Consider the following 27,984-nt stretch of genomic DNA (forward strand, 5'->3'; position numbering starts at 1 on the left):
TTGATCTTCATCAGTAAGTGCTTCAAGTCCTCTTCACTTTCAGCAAGGAAGGTTGTGTCATCTGCATAACACAGGTTGTTAACGAGTGTTCCACCAATCCTGATGCCCCATTCTTCTTTATATAGTCCAGCTTCATGGATAATGTGCTCAGCATGCAGACTGAATAAGTGTGATGAAAGGATACAACCCTGACACAAACCTTTCTTGATTTTAAACCATGCAGTATTCCCTTGCTCTGTTTGAATGACTGCCTGTGGTCTATTGTACAGGTTCTGCATGAGCACAATTAAGTGTTCTGGAATTCCCATTTTTCCCAATGTTATCCATAATTTGTTATGATCCACACAGCTCAATGCCTTAGCATAGTCAATAAAACACTGGTAAACATCTTTCTGTTATTCCCTGCTTTCAGCCAAGATTCAGCTGACATCAGCAACGATATCCCTCATTTTATGTGCTGTTCTGAATCCAGCTTGAACTTCTGGCAGTTCCCTGTCGACATACTGCTGCAACCGCTTTTGAATGATCTTCAGCAAAATTTTACTCACGTGTGATATTAATCATATTTTTCGATAATTTTCTCATTCTGTTGGATCACCTTTCTTTGGAATGGGTACAAACATGGATTTCTTCTAGTTGGTTGGCCAGGTTGCTGTCTTCCAAATTTGTTGGCATAGACGACTGAGCACCTGCAGTGCTGCATCAGTTTGCTGAAACATCTCAACTGGTATTCTATCAATTCCTGGAGGCTTGTTTTTTTGCCAACGCCTTCAGTGCAGCTTGGACTTCTTCCTTCAGTACCATTGGTTCTTGATCATACGCTACACCTCCTGAAATGGCTGAACGTCAGCCAATTCTTTTTGGCACAGTGACTCTGTGCATTCCTTCCATTTGCTCTTGATGATTCCTGCATCATTCAATATTTTGCCCGTGTTGTTTTTAGGTGTTGTTGAGTCGGTTCCAACTCATAGTGACCCTATGTACAACACTGACCAGTCCTGCAGCATCCTCAGGATTGTTGTTATGCTTGAGCCCATTGTTGCAGCCACTGCGTCAGTCCATCTTGTTGAAGGTCGTCTTCTTTTTCGCTGACCCTCTCCTTTACCAAGAATGATTTCCTTCTCCAGGGACTGATCCCTCCTGGTAACATGTCCAAAGTGTGTGAGATGAAGTCTCACCATCCTTGCTTTTAAGGAATATTCTGCCTGTACTTCTTCCAAGACAGATTTGTTCGTTCTTTTAGCGGTCCATGGTATATTCGATATTCTTCACCAATGCTATAATTAAAAGGCATCAATCCTTTAATACTGAAACATGAGGCTTGAATTTTTTCTTCAGTTCTTTCAGCCTGAGAAATGCTGAGCGTGTTCTTTCCTTTTGGTTGTCTAACTCTAGGACTTTGTACATTTCATTATAACGTTTTCCTTTGTCTTCTCGAGCTGCCCCTTGAAATCTTCTGTTCAGCTCTTTCACTTCATCATTTCTCCCATTTGTTTTAGCTGCTCTATGTTCAAAAGCAAGTTTCGGCATCTCATCTGACATCCAGTTTGGTTTTCTTTCTTTTCTGTTTTTTTAAACGACCCTTTGCTTTCTTCACATATGACGTCCTTGATGTCATCCCAGAACTCGTCTGGTGTTCAATGTGTCAAACTTACTCTTGAGATGGTTTCCAAATTCAGGTGGGATATACTTGAGGTTGTATTTTGGCTCTTGCATTCTTGTATTAGTTTTCTTCACCTTCAATTTAAACCTGCATATGAGCAGCTGATGGTCTGTTCCACAGTTGGCCCCTGCCCTTGTTCTGACTGATGGTACTGAAGTTGTCCATTGTCTCCTTCCACAGATGTGGTTGATTTGATTCCTGTGTTTTCCACTCAGTGAGGTCCACGTGTATAGTCACCATTTATGTTGCTGAAAAAAGGTATTTGCAACAAAGAAGTCATTGGTCTTGCAAAATTCTATCATGAGATCTCCGGTGGTGTTCCTATCACCATGGCCAAATTTTCCAACTACTGATCCTTCTTTTTTCCAACTTTTACATTCCAACGACTAGTAATTTTCAATGCATCTGGATTGTATGTTTGATCAATTTCAGACTGCAGAAGTTGGTAAAAATCTTCAGTTTCTTCATCTTTGGCCTTAGTGGTTGATGCATAAATTTGACTAATTGTCCAAAGTATGTGAGACTAAGTCTCGTCATCCTCGCTTCTAAGGAGCATTCTGCCTGTATTTCTTCCATATTAACTGATCCTCCTTGCAGGTGTATGGATATTATCCTATCATTAAAAGTGCTGTACTTGAGGAGAGATCTTGAAATATTCTTTTTGATGATTAAAACAGTGCCATTCCTCTTCAATTTGTCATTCCCAGCACAGTAGACCATATGATTATCTGATTCAAAATGGCCAATAACAGTCCATTTCAGCTCACTAATGCCTAGGATATCGATCTTTATGTATTCCATTTCATTTCTGATGACTTCCGATTTTCCTAGATTCATACTTCATAATTCCACATTCTGATTATTAATGGATGTTTGCAGGTGTTTCTTATTTTGAGTCGTGCTACCACAGCAAATGAAGGTCCCGAATGCTTTACTCCATTCGCGTCATTGAGGTTGACTCTAGTTTGAGAAGGCAGCTGTTCCCCAATCTTCTAATCTGAGGGGCTCATCTTCCAGCACTGTATCAGACAATATTCCACTGCTATTCATAAGGTTTTCACTGGCCAATTTTTTTCAGAAATAGACTGCCAGGTCCTTCTTCATAGTCTGTCTTATTTGGAAGCTCTGCTAAAACCTGTCCAGCAAGGCTGACCCTGCTGGTATTTGAAACACTGGTGGCAAATCTTCCAGTATCACAGCAACATGCAAGCTACCACAAAATTGACAGACGTGTGGTGGTAACTGAGAGGAAACCCGTTTTATACTACAGGTTCTGTGTAAGATTTTATTTTAAAAAAGGATTTTGTTCTTAAAACAATTTGAAAACCACCCTTCTAAAATCTGAGCTCTGGATATGTATAGTTTAACTGACATAACTTATAGTTGCAAGTTTTTAAAAAAGCTCTGAAATTCCAAAAATGGCACTTATTTTCAAAAGGAAATGAAAATTACCTGAAGTAACGGGATGAAATCCTCCTGTTCTAGGGTACTGCAGTTGGGCTTTGCTAGAAGATAGATGAACTTAGAGGCATCATCATGATGGTTATTCAGCAACCTATAAAATAACAACTTCTTAGGAAGACTGGCTACTGTGAAAAAAGTGTCTGCAACTTCAACAGTTGTAATTTCAGTCTGATCTGAAGGCCGAAATGGTTAATGAAGCAAGAGGTCTCTTAAATGATTAAAAAAGGGAATTTTTCCAAGCCCTTTTTTTGTCAAAGGAACTTCTTAATAAAAGCTCAGTAACAAGATGGTATAATATTTTTGTAGAACGCTACTGGGGCTGAGACCAGAGTCAAATGAACTACCGTACATAAAATATGTGTTATCAAAATATACTCAAGTGGGATTGTGCATTCAGGTCCAGCACAGATACCTAGAACAGAACCCCAGAGCTGCCAATCGGCCAAGAGGGAAAACATCAGATGGACTACTATGCACCACATAAGTCATAAACTTCTGCTTGCCCAAGTTGGCAGGCATATTTACAGCCAACCTGATATGGAGATATTGAAATTAGACTACGAAGAAACAAGCTTTAAAAATTAATGCTCTGGTAAGTCTTCTGAGCTTACCTCACCTCCAACTAACCGCTGAACGTTCCTTATCTTCAATAAACTGATGGACATTTCCATTTACATACTTTATAGTGACAGCAAAGTCAACATACCAGAAACCAAACCTAAAATCTTCCACTTAAAGTCTGCCTCTTTCTTGGACATCTATTTTTATTAAATGGTGGTTCCATTCTGAGTTATCTGGGCTTAAAACTTTGAAGTCATTTTTAAGTAATTTTTTTTCTTTAATCTCTATGCCCAGTTAAGTCTCCAAATTTTCTTAGTCATTTATTGACTGCTAACTGTGTGCCAGGTACTATGTCTGGCTTTGAAGATACTTGGGATAAAACAAAGACAACACAGTTCTGTGCTCCATAATCAAACCAAAACCCACTGCCATCTAGTTGATTTCGACTCATAGGAACCCTATAAGACTGAGTAAAACTGCTCCATAGAATTTCCAAGGAGTGGCTAGTGGATTTGAACTGCCAACATTTTAGTTAGCAGCCAAGCTCTTAACCATGGCACTACCAGGGATCCATGCTCCATAAGGAGCTTCTAAATACTGGAGGGCTGTGGCAATAAAAAGATTATACTCCTGCATGATGGCCACGTCAGAAGTAAGCATACAGTATCATGTAAGGACACAAAAGGGCAAGTGAGATGCCCTGAAGTAGGAAAGAAAAATGCCATGGTAAAGAGGGCAGCATGTAAAAATGCCTGGTATGACAGTGCAGGGAACATCTAGGCAACTTAAAGTATCACTTATGACTAAAGTGTGGAGTGCTGGCATCGTATGAGAAGGGAACATGAACGTGTAGGATCAGATCCTGGAGGCCCTTTTAAGTCAGTCAAGAATCCTGGACTTTAGTTTGCTCCACAGAAGAATTTTAACTACAGCAGTAACATGATCAGCTGTATTTCTCAGAAATATCACTGTGGTAGTACATTAGAGAATGGACTCGCAGGGAAAGAAACTGAAGGTAGGGAGATGGTCAGGAGACTATGGCACCAATCCAAGCAAGAAATGATAAGGGTAGAGGTTGCCAGGCCTGATTACTTGGCAGAAACCATGTAGGCAAGAAGGCAATAGGATGACATATACAAAGCCTTGAAAGAAAAAAACTGCCAACAAGAATAATATTTCCTACAAAACTCTCAATTAAATATGATGGCAAAATTAGGACATTTCCAGATAAACAGAAATTAAGGGAATATGTAAACACCAAACCAAACTTACAATAACTATTAAAGGGAGTCTTTCATTTAGAGAACGAACAACATCAGAAAACAGCCTGAATCTAGGAAGCAAGACCACATCAGCCGATACCAACCTACATCATGAGTTCTCGAGGATAAAACAAAACTAAAAGATTTACAACAGGGAACCAGAGAGATCAATCTGTAAATGACAACAATGTGAGAACAATTAAAAAGCAGGAATAAATGGTGTAGGTATAGAATTTTCAAAAGAAAAGGAAGTCAAAGGAATATCAAGTAATAAAAGACTGATTCAAATTTAGAAATGTGGGGTAAATTTCAAGGTAACCACAAAGAAAGTTAACAAACCTACTCATCAAAATAAAAATAAAGAAGAAAAACATAAAGTCTCAGTAAACATAAAATCTACAGAAACGAAAAAAAAAAAAAAAATCCACAAAACAAAAGGAATTCAGCACAGGAGAGTAAGAGGAACAAAGAAAATGTCAGCTGCACAAAAAAAAGCACTACAAAATGATAGCAATAAACTCACACTTATCAATCTACACACTGAACATAAATAGCTTAAATGCATCCATAAAGAGACCGAGAGTGACAACAGAAAAACAAAACAAAACAAAAACAGGACCATCAATTTGCTGCCTACAAGAGACACACCTTAAAAACAAAGGCATAAATATTGTGATGGTAAAGGTTGTGTGTCAACTTGGCTTAGCCATGCTTCTCTGTGTTTTGGCAGTCACATAATGTTGTGATCACTTCCCTGTTGAGATCTGACATGTGATCATCCTTGTGATGGGATCTGCTGCGAGGAGCCAATCAGTTGAGGGGCAGTTTCCTTGGGTGTATGGCCTGTATCCAGTGCGGGTGGATACTCAGGTGGAAGGAAGCGGTTTCAACTTGTGCTGGATCTTGCAGCTAGCTCCTGTTTATCCGACCTCTGGTTCTTGGGACCTGAGCTAGCGCCTTGGCTGCAGTCTTGCCTGCTGATCTTGGCATTCTTCGGTTTTCACAGTCTGTGAGCAACAGCCCTGCTCTCCAGCCTGCCAATCTTGGGTTTGCCAGCCTCTGTGGCTACATGAGTCAGGAAAAGTCTCTTCCCTGAGCCATAGACTTGGGACTTTACAGTCTCTAGAACCATGAGAGCCATTTCTTTGATATGAATCTCTCTCTATATATTTATATGCCTTGCTTCTCTAGAGAACCCAGCCTAAGACAAATACACTAAAAACAAAGAATGGAAAAAAATATATCAACCAAACAGCAATCAAAAAAGAGCAGGATCGGCAATACTAATCTCAGATAAATTAGACTTTAAAACAAAATTCACTATAAAAGACAAAGAAGGACATTATATGATCATTAAAGGGACAATCCACCATGGAGACACAACCATGATAAATATCTATCCACCCAATGACAGGGCTACAAAATATATACAACAAATTCTAACAGCACTGAAAAGAGAAATTGACAGTTCCACAGTAATAGTACAAGACTTCAACACATCACTCTCAGTAAAAGACATGACATCTAGAAAGCAACTCAACAAAGATACAGAAGATGTAAAGGCCACAGTCTACCAACCTGACCTCACAGACATTCATAGAACACTTCACCCAACAGCAGCAAAATATATGTTTCTTTCTAATGCATATGAAACATTCTCCAAAACAGACCACATTTTAGGCCACAAAGCAACCCTCGACAATATCCAAAACACTGAGATAATACAAAGTATCTTCTCTGATCACGATGCCATAAAAGCAGAAATTAATAACAGGAAGAGCAAGAAAAAAAATAAAATACGTGTAAACTGAATAACATCCTGTTAAAAACCGATGGGTAATAGAAATCACAGATGGAATAAAAAAAAATTCCTAGAATCAAATGAAAATGAAAACACATCATACTAACACTTTTGGGACACAGCAAAGCCAGTGCTCAGAGGCAATTTATAGCAAAAGATGCATATATCAAAAAAGAAGAGACAAAATCAAAATATTACTTTTACAAGTCAAACAGAAAACAGAATAGCAAAAGAAGCTCACAGCCATCAGAAGAAAGGAAATAATAAAGATCAGAGCAGAAAAATGTGAAACAGAAAATAGAAAAACAATAGAAAGGATCAACAAAACCAAAAGTTGGTTCTTTGAAAGGATCAACAAAATTGAAGAACTTTTGGCCTAACCGACAAAAAGAAAAACAGAAGAGGATGCAGACAACCCAAACAAGAAATGAAATGTGGGACATTACAACAGATCCAACTGATAAAAAGAATCATAACAGAGTACTATGAAAAACTATACTCCAACAAATTTGAAAATCTGGAGAAAATGAACAAATTTTTAGAAAGCCACTACCTACCCAAACTAACATAAACGGAGTTGAAAATCTGAACAGACCCGTAACAAGAGATTGAAAAGGTAATAAAAAAACTCTGTCCCATCTGCCCCCAAAAAAGAAAAATCCTTGCCCAGATGGCTTCACTGGAGAATTCTACCAAACATTCAGAGAAAAGCTTATACCAGTACTACTCAAACTATTCCAGAACATAGAAAAGGAAGGGGTACTGCCAAATTTATTCTATGAAGCCAGCATAATCCTGATGCCAAATCCAAGCAAAGGCATCACACAAAAAAATTACAGACCAATATCTCTCATGAATATAGATACAAAAATTCTTAACAAAATTCTAGCCAAAAGAATTCAGCATCATGTCAAAAAAATAATACGTCACAACCAAGTGGGATTCGTAACAGGTATGTGAGAATGGTTCAACATTAGAAAATCAATGTAACCGCCCACATAATCATGATCACCTCCATGTAAAGTCACATGATCATCTCAATTGACACAGAAAAGGCATCTAACAAAGTCCAATACCTATTTGTGATTAAAAAAACTCTCAATAAAATAGGTACAGAACGGAAATTGCTCAACATAATAAAGGGCATCTATACAAAACCAAAAGCCAACATCATTCTTAATGGAGAGAGGCTGAAAACATTCCCCTTGAGAACAGGAAAAAGACAAGGATGACCTTTATCACCACTCCTCTTTAACACTATGCTGGAAGTCCTAGCTAGAGCAATAAGACAAGAAAAAGAAATAAAGGTGCATCCAAACTGGTAAGGAAGAAGTAAAACTGTCCCTATTTCCAGATGATATATACACAGAACCAAAAAGACTCCATGAGAAAACTACTGGAACTAATAGAAAGATTCAGCAGAGTAGGAGGATACAAGATAGACATACAAAAATCAGGTGGATTCCTATACACCAATAAAGAGAATGATGAAAAGGGTATCAGGAAAACAACACCATTTATAATAGCTCCTAAAAAAAATAAAATACTTAGGAATAAATCTAACCAGGGATATAAAAGACCTATACAAAGAAAACTACAAAGCACCACTGCAGGAAACCAAAAGAGACCTACATAAATGGAAAAACATACCATGCTCATGGATAGGTAAACTCAACACTGTAAAATGTCAGTTCTAGCCAATGCAATCTACAAATACGACACAATCCTGATCTAAATACCAAAAGCATTCTTTAAAAAGATGGAAAAACTAATCACTAACTTTATATGGATAGGGAAGAGGTCTTGGACAAGTAAAGCACTACTGAAGAAGAATAAAGTAGGAGGACTCGCACTAATTGACCTCAGAATCTACTATACAGCTACTGTAGTCAAAATAGCCTGATACTAGTACAAGGACAGACACAGCGACCAATGGAACAGAATCGACAACACAGATGTAAATCCATCCACCTACAGTCACCTGATCTTTGACAAAGGGCCAAAGTCCATCAATTGGGGGAAAAAGATAGTCTTTTTAACAAATGATGCTGGCAAAACTGGATGTCCATCTGCAGGATCCATATCTCACACCATACACAAAAACTGATTCAAAATGAATCAGAGACCTAAATACAAAACCCAAAATTTTAAAGATCATAAAAGAATAAATAGGGTTCAACACAGAGGCCTTAATACATGGCATAAGCAGGATACAAACCAAAATTAATATACAAACACTAGAAGATAAACTAGATAACTGGGATCTTCTAAAAATTAAACGTTTATGCTTATCAAAAGACTTCACCAAAAGAGTAAAAAGAGAACCTGCAGACTCGGAAAAAATGTTTGGCTATGACAAATCCGACAAAGGTCTAATCTCTAAAATCTACAGGAAAATCCAACACCTATACAACAAAAAAACCCTCTATAGGGTCGCTATAAGTCAGAATCAACTCGGCAGATATGGTTTTAATGGGTATACAACAAAAAGACAGATTACCCTATTAAAAAATGGGCAAAGGATATGAACAGACACTTCACCTAAGAAGATATTCAAATGGCCAACACACGCAGAAATGCTTGTGATCAACAGCCATTAGAGAGATGCAAATCAAAACCACAATGAGATACCATATCTCATCCTAACATTACTGGCACTAATCAAAAAACAGAAAATAACAATTATTGGAGAGACTGTGAGAAGAGTGGAACTCTTATGCACTGCATAAACGATAACTGAAAACGATATGGTGCTTCCTAGAGATAGAAATATCATATGATTCAGCAATCCCACTCCCAAGAATATATCCTAAAGAAAAAATAGCCGTCACATGAATAGACACAGGCACACCCGTTTTCACTGCAGCATTATTCACAATAGCAAAAAGATGGAAACAACCTAAGCGCCCCTCAACAGATGAATGGATAAACAAACTATGGTACACGCACGCAATGGCATACTACGCAATGATAAATAACAATGATGGATTTGAGAAACATCTCATAATATGGATGAATTTGGCGGGCATTATGCTGAATGAAATAAGTCAATCACAAAATGACAAATATCGTATGAGACCACTATTATAAAAACTCATGAAAAGGTTTACATACAAAAAGAAACAATCTTTGATGGTTACGAGGGAGAGGAGGGGTGGGGAGGGAAAAGCACTAAACAGACAATAGATTAGTAACTTTGTTGAAGAGTAAGACACTACACAATACTGGGGAAGCCAGCACAACTTGTCCAAGGCAAGGTCACGGTAGCTCTATAGACACATCCAAACTCCCCGAGGGACCGAATTACTAGGCTGAGGACTATGGGGACCATGGTCTAGAGGAACATCTAGCTCAACTGGCACAACATAGTTTATAAAGAAAATGTTCTACATCATACTTTGGTAAGGAGCGTCTGGACTCTTAAAAGCTTGTGACCAGCCATCCAGGATACTTCACTGGTGTCAACCCATCTGGCACAAGGGAGAATGAAGACAACCAAAGACACAGCGGAAAGATTAGTCCAAAGGACCGATGGACCGCAACTACCAGACTCCACCAGACTGAGTCTGGCACAACTAGATAGTGCCTGCTACCACCAATGACTGCTCTGACAAGAAGCACAGTAGAGGATCCCAGACAGAGCTGGAGAAAAATTTAGAACAAAATTCTAACTCACACACACACACACACACAAAAAGACGACTTACTGGTCTGCGACTGGAGAAGCCCCAAGAGTACTGCCCCCAGACACCCTTTTAACTCAGTACTGAAGTCACTCCTGAGGTTCACCCTTCAGCCAAATATTAGGCCCATAAAACAAAATGAGACTAAACGGGCACACTAGCCGAGGGGCAAAGATGAGAAGGCAGGAGGGGACAGGAAAGCTTGTAATGGGGAATCCAAGGTCAAGAAGCAGAGAGTGTTGACATGCCATGGGCTGGCAACTGTCAGTCATCTAGTGGTGCTGTAATAGAAGAACCACAAGTGGACGGCTTTAACAAAGAGGTTTATTCTCTCACAGTCCAGTAGGCTAGAACTCCGAATTCAGGGTGCTAGTTCCAGAGCAAGGCTTTCTCTCTCTGTCTGCTCCAGAGGAAGGTCCTTGTCATCAGCCTTCCCTTGGTCTGGGAGCATCTCAGCATGGGAACCTCTGGTCCAACAGACGTGCTCTGCTCTTGGCGATGCTCTCTTGGTGGTAAGAGGTGCCCCCACCTCTCTGCTTGCTTCTCTTTTATATCTCAAAAGAGACTGGCTTAAGACACTACCTAATCTTGTAGATCTCATCAACATAACTGCCACTAATCCATCTCATTACATCATAGTGATAGGATTTACAACACATAGGGAAATCATATCAGATGACAAAATGGTAGACAATCACACAATACTGGGAATCATGGCCTAGCCAAGTTGACAAAGATATTTTTTGGAGATATAATTCCATCTTTGACATTCCACCCTTTGGCTCCCCAAAATTCATGTCCTTGCCACATGTAAAACACATTCACCCCATCATATCATAGTAGAAGTCTTAAATCCAAGTCCAAAATCCAAAAATTCCTCTTCATCTAGATCTCGTCTGTGAAATCTAGAATACGAGTTATCTGCTTCTGAAGGTACAATGGCAGAACAGGCACAAGCTAGACATTTTCAACACAAATGGGAGAAACTAGAGGGAAAAAAGGGACCAAGCACCAAGCAGAACACATTACATTAGCCCTCAAAGCCTTGAAAATAATACTCTGTTCTCTGTGACAATTTACACAATGGCCCTGCCCTCCAGACTGTAGGTATTAGCCATACTCTCCGAATTCTGAGTGGAGGCCCCTCAGCGCTAGGCTTCAGCTCTGCCTTCTGGGCCCACTGGGACGGCAACTCTGCTCCCTTGGTTTTAGGGGCACCATTCTCCTAGTCTGCTGAGTGGTGACTCCACCCTTAGAAACACGAGGCTGTGGCTCCACCCTTTGAAACCCCAGTGGTCATGGTCATACCTTTTGAGACTGAGACTGTGTTCCTTGTCTCTTCAGCTTCTGCTTCCTGGTTTGTTGGCCTCTTGGCTTCTCAGGCCTCATGCCCGCATCTGCTCTGCTGGACAAGTGTTCCAAAGCCCTGTAGCAACACTGCTAAGTATCTGGAGGCACTCGATTCCACGAGGAAGCTTCCTAAGCCAAGGCACTCAACCCTCTCGCTCTGTAGGTCGGCTCTAGTGCTGTGTGGCGCTGGTCTCCTGGTTCAGCTGCTGCCAGTCCTCTGCTGCTGCTTCTCACAATCTGTCTTTGGTGTTAACAGTTCTCCTCACTTCCTTCTGAGTCCTCTATCCATTCAGTTTCAAAATCACTTCCACATTTTAGGTATCTGTTAGTGTATCACCCCACTCCCAGTTCCAAATTCTTAAGTCATTTAGTGCTGCTATAACAGAAGTATTACAAGTAGATGGCTTTAACAAAAGAAGTTTATTCTCTCACAGTCCAGTAGGCTAGAAGTCCAAATTCAGGGTGCTGGCTCCAGGGCAAGGCTTCCTCTCTCTGTTGACTCTGGAGGAAGGTCCTTGTCATCAGTCTTACCTTGGTCTGGGAGCATCTCAGTGCAGGAACCTCAGGTACAAAGGACGTGCTCTGCTCCCAATGATGCTTTCTTGATGGTATGATGTCCCCCCGTCTTTCTGCTTGCTTCTCTCTTTTATATCTCAAAAGAGATTGGCTTAAGATACTATCTAATCTTGTAGACCTCATCAATATAACTGCCACTAATCCATCGCATTATATCATAGTGATAGGATTTACAACAGATAGGGAAATCACATCAGATGACAAAACGGTAGACAATCACGCAATACTGGGAATCATGACCTAGCCATGTTAACAGATATTTTTTGGGGACACAATTCAATCCACGACAGCAACCAATGTCACAAAACAATATGTGTATTTTTTAATGAGAAACTTATTTGTTTTGTAAACCTTCATGTAAAGTACAATTAAAAAAAAAGAAATGATGAGGGACTGAGCACAGACACTAGCAGTAGGGCATGTAGAGAAATGGGCAAATTTGAAAGAAGTGAAAGGCCTTGGTAGTTGTTAGGTGTGGGGGTGAAAGGAAGAGAAAAGGCCATCATTGCTCCCAGGTTTCATTCTTGGCTCTACAATTTCTCATGCTGTCCTACTCTCCTAGAATATTGCCCCCATCTTTGCTTATCTTAATGCTGCCTATTCTTTAAGGCCCAGTTAATAATCTACCTCTTTCAAGAAGCCCCCCCGACAACTAATCCCTTACTGATCTTTGTGCTATTTAATTTATACATATTACATATACCATTAATGAACCCTGGTGGCTCAATGGTTAAGCGTTTGGCTGCTAACTGAAAGGTCAGAGGTTTGAATCCACCAGCTGCTCTGCTGGAGAAAAGACCTGGCAATCTGCTTTTGTAGATTTCAGCCTAGGAAACCCTATGGGGCCGCTGTACATTGTCCTACAGGGTCACTATGAGTCGGAATTGACAGCACAAAACAAAAACATATACCACGATGCTGTTCGCTTTCTTTTACTGCTCTAGAGGCTAAAGCGTGGGCAAAGTTACAGCTCTTTGTTTTCCTTAGCACCTAGCATTATGACTTATATGTAGAAGACTCTTAAAAAATGTTTTTAACAGATGTATACTTAATTGACTTCATTTGTGATTTTTAAAGCTACCGTCATGATCTTTATTTTTAGTCTTCTTATCATTCTTGAAAGGAGCCCTGGTGGCACAGTGGTTAAAATGATCGAATGCTAACTGAAAGGTAGGTGGTTCAAAACCACCAGTGGCTCCAGGGGAGAAAGGCATAGCAGTCTGTTTCCACAGAGATTTACAGCCTGGGAAACCCTATGGGGACACTATGAGTCAGAGTCGACTCAACAGCATTGAGTTTGGGTTATCATTCTTCAACAAGGTCCTCAAGCTTAAATAAATACACATCAGAAAAGGGTTAGCACGAATGGTACTAATGGGAACCACCTTTTAGGATTCTCATAGAATAGGCTATTTCCTTTTTTCATCTACCAGCTTTTTCAAAGCTTTTTCTTAAACAATTATGACTCATATCTTGCTGCTTTCCCAGCTTGTTAGATGGTTTTCACAAACAATGCTGAACTCAGTGGCTGAAGATACTTCTGACAAGAGCTGTGTCATATCCTTCTTCTATTCTTTCTACTCCTGGTTCACACTCTGACTCAGGACTTCTCAGGGCCTGGCATTTACCAGGGTCAAGGAAGCTAGAACATCTATATATTTCAAGTTCTTGAATTCTGCTACTGTTGCATGTTAATTTTAAATAATAACAATAATAAAAATAGACAAATGATACCCCAATCCTACCCCCCAGCTGAAGTGGTGGGGACAGAAGGATTCCAAGCTAAGTGCTCTACTGTACAGGCCCTAGGCTCTGTTTTCTTCCCCTAGGATCTAGGATGCCAGAAATATCAATGAAAAAATACCCCAAGGGTGAATGCCAGTTCCATTGGTGGTGGTTACCCCCTATTAATTCGCACTTTCTTGCTATTTCTAGTCTTCGAGGAATTCCCCCACTTGTATGCCTACTTATCTACACATTAAAAAAAGACCTTTCTTACGTTTTACATAGCAGTTTTCGAATTGCTATAAGAGAGATGAAACGGTCACCATGGAAATGGCTTTGGATAGTCATCCAGATGGTATATAAGGAATGACTCTCCTGGGGCCCTTTTACTCCTCAGTATTTGGACAACTTAGAACTATTCCTTGTTTAAAAAAAAAATGGCTAAAATCTACCTGGAAAACCTGAGGCATCTTTATAACTTTTAGCTTATGCATGGTTCTTTTAATGAAGTCCATTAACTGGCACAGTCTTATATACCCTGATTGCTTTAATTCCCTTGTAATGCATGAAGAATTTCAATTGAACTTGCTGCTAGGTTTTTTAAAAATAACAATGCATTTATTAATCACCTACTATACGCTCAAGCATTATATTACAAAGGTTCTTTAGGAAAGCAGTGATTAGAAGCCATCTCTAAGCTGATTTTAAATAATAACAATCATGGATGAATGTCATTTGCAACAGTTTACCAGGAAAGGTATCTAGCCCAGAAAAGCAGAGAAGAATATGTACGGAGAGGGGAGATCAGTTTTAAGAGATAGAAGGAGAAAGCTGTGACATTCTCCTAAAGTACATAAATATAAGCATATCAAGAAATAATGCCTAAAAAAGAAAGAAGGGAGGGGAAAAAAAATAAAGAAAGCTGGTTTTAAATTTGAGAAACCTTGTCAGGAGTTTAAAATTCAGAAGTATCTTGATAAATGTACTATTCCTTTTTACTTTAACTGGAACTTTCAAAAGTAATGATTAAAATCTACTAGAATTGTTATTTTTAATAAACAGATAAAATTCTAGATCAGATCATATGAAAGTAAGAGCTGTATTTTTCATGTGAGACATCAAGTTTGCTCCCCTTAAAGGAGAGTCCTTATTTACTTTTATGTCACTGCTGCAACATTCAAATCTTAAGATCCAAATTTAATAAGTAAAACTAAGAAAGTATCAAATAGTTGCTAAAGAGTTATTTCTGCAGTTGTGCTTTACCGATGAAAGACATGTAACATAAAGGCTTGTGGCAAAGAACTTTTGCGTGGGCATAAATGGTTGTGAATCACTGCTTTTTACTTGTTGAAATAAAGGACAAAAGGAAAATGAATAAATGAGTAAAATAAGTGACCTTTATACAGCATGTCATGAGGACCACACAAGTCTTTGCCTAGCCCCAGAATGACTGCTCACATACTTACTTTCTCCACATTTCAAGGAATGACTGTGCTGACACAAATCCTGTCCTCTCTCCCCCTGCAGCCCTAAACATGGGGGCTTTCCAATAGAGAGGACAGCCACAGACCTGCAAATAAAAAACACATACAATGTAAGCCAAGAGGCAGTGAAGAGATGACGCAGCCACGTACAGTGTCTTTGTGGCTTTCACTTTTCATGCCTCAGTGGACAGAAGGTCCCTCAGAGGGCGCCAAACTGGGGCGTAGGATACTAGGGTCTTTTCAGAGATAGAGACAGAGGGGAAACAAAAGCAAAACATAAACATTTAATGAAGAAAATGGAAATCTATTCACCCCTTCTCCAAGTTTATTTATAGTCGTATTTCTTTCCCTTATCCTGATAGTTAAAGCAACTAACCACTTTTCTCACCAATCTTACCTATATTTTCTACTTTCTAGAAAGAAAAAGAAATGGTTGTATATGCCCTTCCTTCCTTCACCAGAAAAATACAGCCACCTTTATTACTTGGTCACTTGGTGTCAGTACACTTTATTCTTGCCTCCCTCTCTCTCCTTTGCCTATCACGTTACTAACCTATCATTCCAGGTTAAAGGAGAACCAGAAAAGCCTAGACTATTCAAGAAAATAGCTATCAAATCTATTTAAATGGTTACAATTCAGGTAAAAGATGAAAGGTAAAAATCAAATGCTATCATGTATTTATATACTAGAAGCTACCACAAATGACTACATATTATAAAAGCCTAAGGAAGAACTGGGAGTGAATACAAACAACTGCAGTACCTTAAAAAGCACTGATTTTTTCTCAAAGTTTTTCAATTAAAAAAAAAAAATCATCCTTATACACTTATAAGAAGGAGTTCTTTATTAAGTTCTTACCCTTACTAAAGGGCAAATTCTTCCCTACAAGTAATAATACCTGAATATTGGCAGAGAAATAGTTGGCAAATGTTCCCCAGTTTTGTACATGCACATAAAACACACCCCAAATCTGGAACTCTTTAAAGAGTTACGTCTTATTATCAAAGATATTTTTATTATTCATATTTAATATAGGATCTGCGGGGCCTTCATCATTCCACAGGGGGTAGCTTCTCTTTGGGGGTAGACTAGATATGCAACCACATTAGGTTCAGTGGGCGTTGTTCCGGATATGAGGCCTTAGTGTATAGGGATGCCCACGGAAGAGTGCCTACAATGATATTAGTTATCTTAAGAGAACATTCAAGGCTACTGGGTTCATGTTGGAGATGTGGATATAGAAGGTGAGACTCAAGCCAGAGTAAGTTAAGTATAGGGCAGAAATAAGGAGCTGCTGCTGCCAGGGCCACTAAATCATGTTCTGCAAGCAAGGTGGAATTTAAGATTTCTTAAGTCCAAAGGTCAAGTATCTTCACTGAGGTCAAGAATGCGGAAAAGTTGTTGCTTAGCAACCACATGGATTTTGTTTATTGTGTAAATTATGATTGCCAAGGTACAAAGCTCACAATTAATATACTTTGGGTGTATAAACTGTCAAATTCATTTTCCCCAAACTCAATCCTTCCTTTCATGCAGAATGGTGGTACGCCAAGGAAATGCCCTTAGATGTGAAGGGCTAATGGGAACTGCTAGGCAAGTTGAAAGAACAGTCTGTATTACAGAAGCTGGGGTGCAGAGCGGCAGACAAAGTACTAAGAGAGGTTGAAGCTGGCTTGCCAAAGTGCTTGAACTGCCACCGTTACAGTCACTCATGGGTTCTTTAGAATTAGAAGGTAAAGAAATCTTCTAGCTCAGGCATAGGAGTGGTCACCAGCCTCAGCTGAGTGCTTACCACCTCCTGTGGGGTTACTTCCACTATTGAACAATTTCACTCCCTCGGGTTAAAGTCTTTTCTCCAGAAGACTCCTTTTAAGATGCATGCATGTCAGTTCACAAGGAGTTAGTAAGTCTCCAAGAGATTAACACTTACAAACTTATTAGGACCCAGAGGCAAAATCTTAAGACATAAGATACGAATTGGCTATGCTGTAGATTGAAAAAGACCAACCTTTTTTTCACATAGTAGTGTCCTCCGAGTAGCCAAGTATTAAGCAGCATGAGGGTACCAGGCCACTGGAGAAAATGTCAAATGCAAAGGGCACTGAATGGCAAGGACTGTGGACATTAACTACTTTTAAAAATTATGGCTGGCCTATGAAAAAAATATTAAAAATCAAAGAATTAAGTAAAGGAGTCAGGAGATCAGTAAGAATCTAAAACATAAATGATATTAATCTGATGGCAATAGAATAGAGGTTTTTACTAACAGAAGAGAGAGAATAAACCAGTGACAAGATTTTTTAGAAAGGAAGAGAATGCATGACAAGTAGAGATATACAGTGAGGCAGAGAAAATGAGTTTAGGAAACTTATGTTTAGAGTCAGTCTGTGGTAATCAGTGTAGCTGGAGCAAAGAAAGTTTGATCAATTTGATCGAAGAATGATCCAAAGACACAAGGAACTGAAAGCAAGACTGTCTAATCATACACGCAGGGAGAGATTACCGACTCCACTGCTGTTGAGTCGATTTCGACTCATAGAGATCCTATAGGACAGAGTAGAACTGCCCCGTAGAGTTTCCAAGGAGCACCTGGAGGATTCGAACTGCTGACCTTTTGGTTAGCAGCCGTAGCACTTAGCCACTACACCACCAGGGTTTCCGGGGAGAGATTATTACCCAATATTTGTTATGTTCTTTTAATATTTTATAGTGTCTCACGCCTGTTATTTCATTTGGTCCTCACATGACTCCCATGCGGAAGGGGGCAGGTATTTTTATCTCATTTTGCAGATGAGGAAATTCAGGTACGAAGAGGCTGCCTTACAGGGCACAAGCACAATGGGTGAAGCTGGTGCTACATCAGCAGAAGAGAAGAGCTTTGTATGGTTCTGAAGACGCTTTCATTCTTTTTCCTCAACTTTCTGCCACAGATAAAAACTCCAGGATGAATCCTTTGGGCCAGTCTCTGACAAATACTTTACTTACTGTTCCTCAGTTTCTGTTCTTCCATTGTGTTAGTCCCTCTTAGACTGATTCTCTATTCATTTCTTCTCCATCATTACTTAAAGGTGTGGAAAACAGTGAATACTACACATCAAGGATTTAAGTAGAACCATGGGCATTAAGTTCTCCACAACTGTTTGGTCTAAGATGAACAAGCTAAACTTCACTAACAGATGCAGATCTCATAAACACGGATTTCTCTTTGCACTTAGAAAATAGATCCCAGTCTCTATAGCTAAACCTAAGAATCATTAAGAGCAGATTGCAAACTCAAGCTAATAGTCTTGCAAATAGCTTTATAAATGATAACAATCTATAAGAGCTTCCACTTATTGCCCTGGCAACCTCTCCCCTCCCTGCTCCTTAAAGCTTTCCTTTTCCTATGCCAAGACGTTGCAACAGTACAAGCATAATAATAGCAATTCATTCATTCACCTAACCTTTATTAGCACCTATACCAGCAAGAGCCTGCCCTGAGTGCTGGAGATGGAAAGGCTTGCATAATAAAGACTGGCTGAAGAGAAAGGAGTCTTAGTGAGTGCTAACAGATTGCCTTGTTGTTGTGGTTAGTTGACCTTGAGTCAGTTCCATCTCACGGTGACCTCATGTGTGCAGAACAGAACTGCTCCATAAGGTTTTCAAGGCTATGACCTTTAGGAAGCAGATTGCCAGGCCAGTCTTCCGAGGTATCTCTGGTGGATTCAAACAGCTAACCTTTCAGCTAGTAGTCAAGCGCTTAACTGTTTGTACCACCCAGGGACTCTACAGACTGCCACAGCCAAGTAAAAGCTGGGTTAAATGGGAGTTAAAAAGATCTAACTAGAAATCTTATATAATTTTTAAAATAAGTGATTTTAAGAGTAAAGAGGCAAAAAGGAGCTGATGCCATGTAATCAAAAGCAAAACAATACAAACTAACAAACTCAAGATATTTTCTGAGGTCATTATACAAACTTTCCTATTTTTATACGCAATGTCAGTTCTAACTTTGTAAAAGTATGAGCAGTCTAATTTGCTACCTAAAGTGACAAACTCTAAGAGCAATGAGCTGCAAAGGCTTGGCACCCATGAACAGACTTTAATCAAGTACAATTCAGACAAGTTAATCAGGTATGTATATGTATAATGGCCATGGTATCACATGATTAGGGGTAAAGAGTATATTGTTATGTAAATAACTATTACTTTGGCTAAGCAAAACTGTTATCTATCTTTTCCACATCATCAGCTTCAATGCCGGTGTTTTTTCCTGATGCCATATTCACTATATGTGAGTAGCCAAGTCCTTCCTGTTTCCCTACCAGCCAGAGATCCCTTCCTTGACATGACTACACTCTTTTCTATACCTCCTTTGACCATCCCTGGAGTCCTAAGGCTTTCTGCTCTCAGCTCCCTGACTCTCTAGGGTGCCAGAGGTCTCAGAATCATGGAGAAGCGCAGGGTATCATAATACAAGGGTGGGAGGGCAGACCAGGAAGGATGTGGAGGCAGGGCAGCAGAAAGGCACAGAGAATGGGCTCCTCAGTCAGGGGCTCAGAAGACTGAGAGGAAGAATGCTGGATCTGCTTCCAATATAGACAGGCTGCAGGCCTGTGACAGTGAGGCACTAATCAATTGGGTTGACTCTCCAGCCTTGGTGAGCCCAGTACTGCAATGTGGAACTACCATGTCCCTTAATCGGAATAGTTTCTCCCTGTCTGCCTACCTGAAGCAATCTGTGATCTCTTTTCACAAAAATTGCTGCCATGTTGGAGACACACTGTTCAGCATTTATGCAGTTAATACTTTACCTCTAAATATAGACTTCATTCATCTCTGTTAAGTTTTAACTTTTGAATTTGCATTCAGAGTTCCAGGCGATCCATATAATTTACCATCTTGATTATGTCCTTGAATGTGATAGTTATCTTCAAAGCTTTGGGTAAGAAAAAAACCAATGCCCTAAAAGTACTTACAATTTATTTGGGTGGATACTGACTGGAAATTAGCTAATGGCATTTTAGTATATGTTCACAGAACATAACATATAGTGGAAACAGTACCATGCTAGGAGTTAGAGGACCGGTCTCCTAATAAGAACTAGTTCTTTCAACTGTAGGTATGTACTTGCAGGAATTCCTTTTCCTTCCATGTAAAACAGAGTAGAAAACAGATGAGCTCTTATTTCTGGAATGAAAGAGTTTATTTTTTATTAGAAACACCTAAGGGATCCATAAGCAAGTTCTAACATGGGGGATGTAGAAAGGGTAAGAATAAAAGAAAGAAACCTTTTCCATTCTCTTAAAATCACTCTAGTTATAAATAATTTAACAGCAATTACAAATGCTTTGTGAGGTCAGAAGTTGGGGAGAGGGCAGGGCATGACTGGAGTGGGGCGTTCAGGGACTTGTCTGAAAAAATATGACGGAAGTAGGTCTTGAAGATAGATGACATGGGGGTCGGCAGGAGTGGAACTCCATTTTCGAGGGGAGAACTACGACAGCCCAAAGGTAGAGGCATGCCTGAGAGAAGGCAAGTAGGTCAGGATCATGCAGGGAACAATTAGATGGGCTTGGAAAAGACCTCTAGGGCCATGGAATGCCAGGAAGAGAAGTTTGGAAGTATGGGAGGTGTCTTGGGAGCCCAGGGGGTCCCTGAGGATTATTGAGCTGGGGAATGGCATGATCAAATAGAATCTAATGGTCGCACTCAGTAATGACTCTTCTGGGAGGAGACTGGAGGTGTGGAATCCAATTACTGAGGATTTTACAGTAGACCTGGCATTAGTGGCTAAGATCTTAAATTAGAAGCAGTTAGATATATTAGAAAGTACCAAGGATTTGCTTCCTAGTGACAAATCCATTTACTCTTGGTCCCTGTTGGTGTTGAACTAGCCTAATGGTTTCTTGTGTGGAAAAAGTTATAATCAACGGGTGAGAACAAGGAGGGAGAGTCCCATCCAACATAAAGAAAATTTTCTAACGAGCAGGGATATTTAATAATGGAATGGGCTACTTAACAAGGCTGTGGGCTTCCAGTCACTAAAGCACTCAAGCAAAGAATCAATTCACGTGTCAGTGATGTCGTATGGATTCCTGTATTAAATGGGAAGTTGGACTGGAAAACCACCAAGTTTTTAAAAATTTTTATTTTGAGTCTACAAAAGAAGATTAGCTAAAGAAGCATTAGGGTTAAACAAATTTTTTTCAACATGAAAAAACCTATACATGCTTAAAAACAGCAAAAAGGCAGTGAAAACGGGGAGAGAAAGGCAGATTATAAATTATTTAGTAATTATATTACCTTTGCAATCTTCCCCATTTCATGTATGTCTGTTTTCTGATCTTCAATATCCAGGAAAGCTGTTTCAATTCTGTTCAGAGTTTGTTCATGATTACTGCAGGTGTCTGGGAGTCCTTCAGGAAAGTAGAACTGGGGAATGTTTACGGACAGCGGGGCACTCACAACATTATTCACACGAGTAACAGAGGACAGAGGCTGGGGGCTGCTTGGAAAGGTGGCTGGAGGTGGAAGTGCTGTTCCGGGTTTCTTTTCTGGTTTATTTTGAATCTAGAAGGAAAAATGTGATTATGAGACATAAAAATTCTCAACACTGTATACTTCTTGAGAATCCTCCCTAGTAAAAGGAAAGAAAAAAACCAAACCCAGTGCCGTCAAGTCGATTCCGACTCATAGCGACCCTATAGGATAGAGTAGAACCACCCCATAGAGTTTCCAAGGAGCACCTGGCAGATTCGAACTGCCGACCACTTGGTTAGCAGCCGTAGCAAAAGGAAGTTGGGTATAAAAACAAGAAACCACAATTAGGCACAGTAGAGATCAAGGGTTCACCCTACTCTAGAGGGCAGTAAGCATGTTTTTAGGGAAGGCTTATCCATATGAAATAAATTAGTATTCATTATCTATCAATAGCTCAGTTTACACGTATTTATGTTTAAAACATCTTACAGTGTATTTTTCCATTAATAATTTGGCAGACATTTCAAAATAATCAAAAAGCAATGTCAGCTGACCTACTAAGGGATTTCGAAGAGTATTCTCAGACCACTGGAATCTGATTAGTTCTTTTTAAAGCCTGTTCTTCATCTTTCTGCGAATATCTGCTGCTCCTTAATAGGGAGAAATAAATTATTTTTTTAAATATGTAGATCTAAAATGTATTTGCAGGGGCGGGGCTGGTTTTACCTCCTTCTTTAGTTTGACTTTGCTTAGGTGTAATCACCAGTCCCTGATGCTGGGAAAACCTTTGTTAAGAAAATGAAAGCATTTTAGTTCTGGAATATCCTCTACCAGGCTGACTGACTTATCACTAGGTACATACCATATTTTATGAGCTGATACACAGTTTTCCCATTTTGGGTATGCTCTAATAGCCAAGGACCATGGTCATTAATTTCATCACAGCCAAATTTGCTTTACAATTAACTCATTTATAGTTTATATTCTTCCTTTTTTCCAAAAAAGATCTGTGGCATACCATAACGACATATAAGAAAGGAGAGTTCAAAAAAGTGGGGGATAGAGATGGGGAGATTGAGATTATCCATAACTGTAGAGAAGGGGAGAGGAGGTACATCAGCACTGAGGCAGTTAATTTCATCAGTGAACACTAAATTCAGTTCTGAGAGTCTCAGCAGAAAAAGCAAAAAGAAATCCATGAAGATTTTCAAAGTTTTAATTTCTGCACTTAATTATAAGGCTCATGAGCACTGTATGAGGTGCTACGTAAAGCAAGAAAGGTGGACATGACTGTTGACTAGCTAGATTTAAAATTCACTGTGAACACAAAGAACTGCTCTATTCTACTACCTTAAATCACCATAATGCTATCCCTAAAGTTGAACAATAATTTACCCATAAGTAGACCTGGGTATCATATTTCTTTTGACATATAATAACCCCTCAAAAACCAAACCCATTGCTGGTGAGTCAATTCTGACTCACAGTGATCTTAAAAGACAAGGTACGACTGCCCCAAAAGGTTTCAACGCTGTAACTCTTTATAGAAGCAGATGGCATGCCACATCTTTCTCCCGCAGAGTGGCTGGTGGATTCGAACTACCTTTCAGTTAGTAGCCACGTGCTTAGCCACTGCACCACCAGGGCTCCTTTTGACATACACCAAAAACCCCTTGCTGTTGAGTTGATTCTGACTTATAGTGACCCTGTAAGACAGAGTAGAACTGCCCCATAGGGTTTCCAAGGAGTTTCTGGTGGATTCGAACTGCCAACTTTTTTTGGTGAGCAGCCAAGTTCTTAACCACTCTGCCACTGGGGATCCTTGACATCTAATAGGATCTTTAAATTCAGGATAAAAATCTTAACTGCCCTAGAGAATTATGAGAATTATAGGGAGATAAGCTTCACTCACACAAACATGTGATGAATATGTTTTAACTCTCTCCTTTTGTTACATATGGCCCATTTCCCACGTATTAATATCTGATATTAATACATACAGTCTGCTCATGTATGAATACTACTGAGCATATGAAGGACAGGTGTCATACCATGCCTTTGCTGCAGTATCAGCATATTACACATATAATACTCAAAGGAGAAACAGCACAAAAGGGGATGACACCAAAGAAACATGAAAAAAATAGAAAACAGTGATGGCTTACTCTCTCTGTGACCTTGGGAAAATTATTTAACTTTTTAGAACCTCAATAATAAAACAGGAATTATAACATCTACTTCTTAAAGGGTTGTTGTGAAGATTAAATGAAATTACATGATATAACATAGATAAAAGGTTAGAACAGTGCTGGACAAAGATTTGTCTCCATTTAAGAAAATGAGTGACTAGGCCAAAGGGTGGGGTTCTCAAAAGCTTAAATATAACTTGGCATGGTCATTTGGATTCAATAAATAAAACAGTCATTTATATTTTAAAAGCAATCTCAAGTTTACAAACCACTTTTGCTTTAACAAACTGATCATCTGTTTTAAGAAAACATTTCTCTTTGCCTTAATCCTAAATCTACAAATATTATTACTTAGACCTATGAGTCAATAAAAGTAGAAGGTGCTCTTAAAGTTCTAAAGTAAGGCATATAATTCTTTAGGGTCTTTACCTAGGTTATTTATATTATATTAGTGTCGTTTCCTTTCTATTATTCTACGATGAACGAGGTTTGTGAGACTACAAGTGTAAAATTATCAAAATTATCTCCCCCCACCCAAAATGTTTCCCATGGTGTGATATCCACTGGATAATTTCAGGGTGGTTATGACCTAAGATTAAGAACACAGGTGCCAGTGGGCATAAAATCCGATAGTCTAGTGAACGCATGCTAGGGCAGGAGGTGTAATATAAACTTCAGTGTTAATGCTATACTTTTACTCTGACAGAAATAAGTGACTTTCACAACCAACTCTGGCTATCTCTCAAAGTTTTCATCTGAATGGAAAAATACTCAATTATACAATATTCTACTCTGTTTTCCTTAATGTTGTTCTCGACATAGCAATTCACAAATAGGCAAGTTAATTGGTTAATTCCGTAGTTAATAAAACTGATGTTAATATTTAAAAGTAAAACAAAACATTTACTTTGAACTCTCAGTTGTATCTATTTTTCATTGAGTTCAATATGAGACACATAATTTAAACCTTAAAGTAGTTTAATAAAACTATCCTTTACAGACCTTATAGAATAAAACCTAGTAATATAAATTTTGCCAAATTTACTGGCAAGTTCAGGATCAGCTCATTTTGAACATAGCTGTTTCATTCAAATCTAGGAGCAGCATGAAAATATACTCCCTCCCCCCCTCCTTTTTTTTTGGTTAGAATTAGCTGGATAAAGTATCTCAATTCTTCATTTTAGTTTTTCATTATAAATACAGAATCATTTAGATATTCATTCTGAATAGTATCCCTAAACTATTTGACCATTTTTGATCTACAAAAAGAGCAATTTCACCCAAATAATTTGAAGGGACTCTGGGTCAGAATCACTATGATAAGGATTTTTGCCTGGATTCTGGACAGCCATTATTCATAAAAAAAAAAAATAATAAAAAATTTTTTATTATTCATATAGCCCTTGATTTGTATTGTACTCAATGTGAGGTAACTCTTTTGCAGTGACATTGGTGATAAGGTTGTAAGCAAGAAAGCATGGGTTCTGAAAAGCATGTCATCTCAAGCAGAAATGATTCAATCTCAGAGCTTGCTGAGGAAGAACATTCTTTCACAATCTAGAAGTAACCGCCATCCTTCATTATCTATAATACATATTATACACACACGAATTGTCTCTATATAAGAATAATTCTTCCTCAAAAAAAAAAAAAATGTTACCAGGATCAATATTCTTTTAAAACATTCATTACAGATGTATCTGTGCTAATACAAACAGACTACTGGTCTAAAAACAAAGCTTTTTAACACAGAAATACTAGTTTCCTGAAGATATTTCTATTAAAAATTCTACTATTCTTTCCACTAAATTGTAAAATATTTGTTTTTATCTATTGTCTCTAAAACTGGATTCCCTTTCTACAAGAGAAAAATGTGAGTACTGTACTCCAGGTCCAGAAGGTCTATTTTTAAACCTGTTGGAATCTCTCTACAAATAGCTTTCTGCAAATAGCTGAATAGAGTACACAGATTAACTCTTTGATCTAGTATCAAGATACAAGTGAGCTGTAAAATTATTTGTTTTAAGTTAGTTCACTGGGTGCAGTTTTATTAGTAATAGAAATATTTGAAAAGAAACACCCAAGTTTCAAACCTGTGCCTGCTGAAATGACTTCAGCCGCTTCTTAAACCGTGATGGGAGAACAAAATCACAGCCCCTTGCCAGGAAAGCTAACTCTCCCCTTAAATCCGGGTCCCTCCGTAGAGATGTCTCCTTGATCATCATCTTTGAAAAGTGAACGTTTACTTAGAAACTGTCCAGCACACGTCTGAAGAGAGTCAGATTTAATTAGCTGTCAATCTTGTCAAGTAGAAAGATATTTTTTTTCTTCTTATCTCCCAAACAAATTAAGTTCACGCATTGTGTTTTCCCAGCCTCCAGGAACCACAATCCATGCTTGTACTGACATGCAGCTGGTTCCCAAATACAGCCTGTGGCTCCCAATACCTGCTCATAATTTTCAAGTTAGAAACACAGCCTATAATGACCTAGTTGCTCCTTGTCGGTAACTTGATGTCAAATTGACCTATACATGTTGAGAATACAGAGCCTTCTGGGAAAGGAAGCACCCACTACCCCAGCACCAAAGTTAGAAACATTACAGCTGGACCTAAAAATAGCAACTTCTCAGATAATGCTAACTTCTCAAACTCAGAGTACATAAGGTGTCAATCCACAGAAAACAGTTTCTCCTCCAACTAGGAGAAAAAAAGTATGTGTAGCACTTTTTGCTCTTGTTATTTAATATTTCATGAAGAACAGGCTGTACTTCAAATTTGAAACAATCATTTTAAGAATAACCTTGCTTTTCTTATTTGAAGGGGAATGAAATATCTAAATCTCTAAACCTATCTGATCCAAATATGCAGATAAACACAATCTTTCATTCCCAAATGATAAATTATTGGTCTCAGATTTAAAAATCAGATTTTTTTTTTGGCAGAAAACTATTTTAGTTATCACATATATTTGGATACATTTGAAAATTTATTGTAAAAAGTGTCAGTTAAGAGACTGGAACAACTGAATGTGATAAGAAAGAAGCTTTAGGCACATATAAATAAGAGCAATATTTGGCTAAAATAATCTTTAAACCTTAAACCAAAAACATCCCCTTAAGTCTTCCTAAAACCAAAAAATAGCTTAGGTTAACTAGTAAAAAAACAACTGCCATGAGCAATATGCTCTTTTAAGAGCTATCTATATGGGATCAAACTGACAACAACAACTTGAAAAATAAGATAGGACATCTTAGGGGGCAATGAGTTTATGTTAATGGGGGAGGAACAACGCAGAAAAGGAGGGTGATAATAGTTGCACAACTCAATATAGTCAATGTCACTGAATGGTACATGTAGAAACTATTGAGCTGGTGTATGTTTTGCTGTGTATCTTCTAAACAATAACAAAAAATAAGTCATATAAAAAATCTTTGGCTAAAATAAGGGTATAAAGGATGACCAAATACCAGTAACATAAAACATCTTGAATTTATGAGACTTTTTTTTTCCTCTGAGGAGCTTTAATGAAATCATCTGAGATTCATAAAATGTTCCATTGTTTTATCATAGATCTAAATCTGCCCTCATATAGTTACTTAGAAATGTACCTTCAAGTATTCTCTCATGTTTAGTATTCATATTTCAGTGTATTTTTCATTGCTAGAAAATACAAACTAAGTATCATTACCAAAAAAAAAAAAAAAAAAAAAAAACGCAATTCTATCAAATCCTTGTTTAGTATAGTGGTGTCATGGATTGAAT

General features: G+C 38.6%; 1 protein-coding gene across 4 annotated transcripts in view; it reads right to left on the reverse strand.

Annotated features, from left to right (window-relative positions):
* PPP2R3A (protein phosphatase 2 regulatory subunit B''alpha) overlaps positions 1–27,984 on the reverse strand; it is a 281,968-nt gene that overhangs the window by 120,382 nt on the left and 133,602 nt on the right. For 3 of the 4 annotated variants that reach the window (XM_064277286.1, XM_064277285.1, XM_003419984.4), the window contains exons 4-6: positions 21,856–22,122; positions 15,552–15,655; positions 3,116–3,218 (exon numbers count right to left, since the gene is read on the reverse strand). In XM_064277286.1, coding sequence (XP_064133356.1) covers positions 3,116–3,218; positions 15,552–15,655; positions 21,856–22,122 — 474 coding nt within the window. Of the gene's footprint in view, positions 1–3,115; positions 3,219–15,551; positions 15,656–21,855; positions 22,123–26,314; positions 27,167–27,984 lie in introns of those variants that run through there. The other variant, XM_064277287.1, reaches the window with a different exon arrangement.

Source organism: Loxodonta africana, chromosome 26 (genome assembly GCF_030014295.1).
Source record: "Loxodonta africana isolate mLoxAfr1 chromosome 26, mLoxAfr1.hap2, whole genome shotgun sequence".
Taxonomy (NCBI): Eukaryota; Metazoa; Chordata; class Mammalia; order Proboscidea; family Elephantidae; genus Loxodonta; species Loxodonta africana.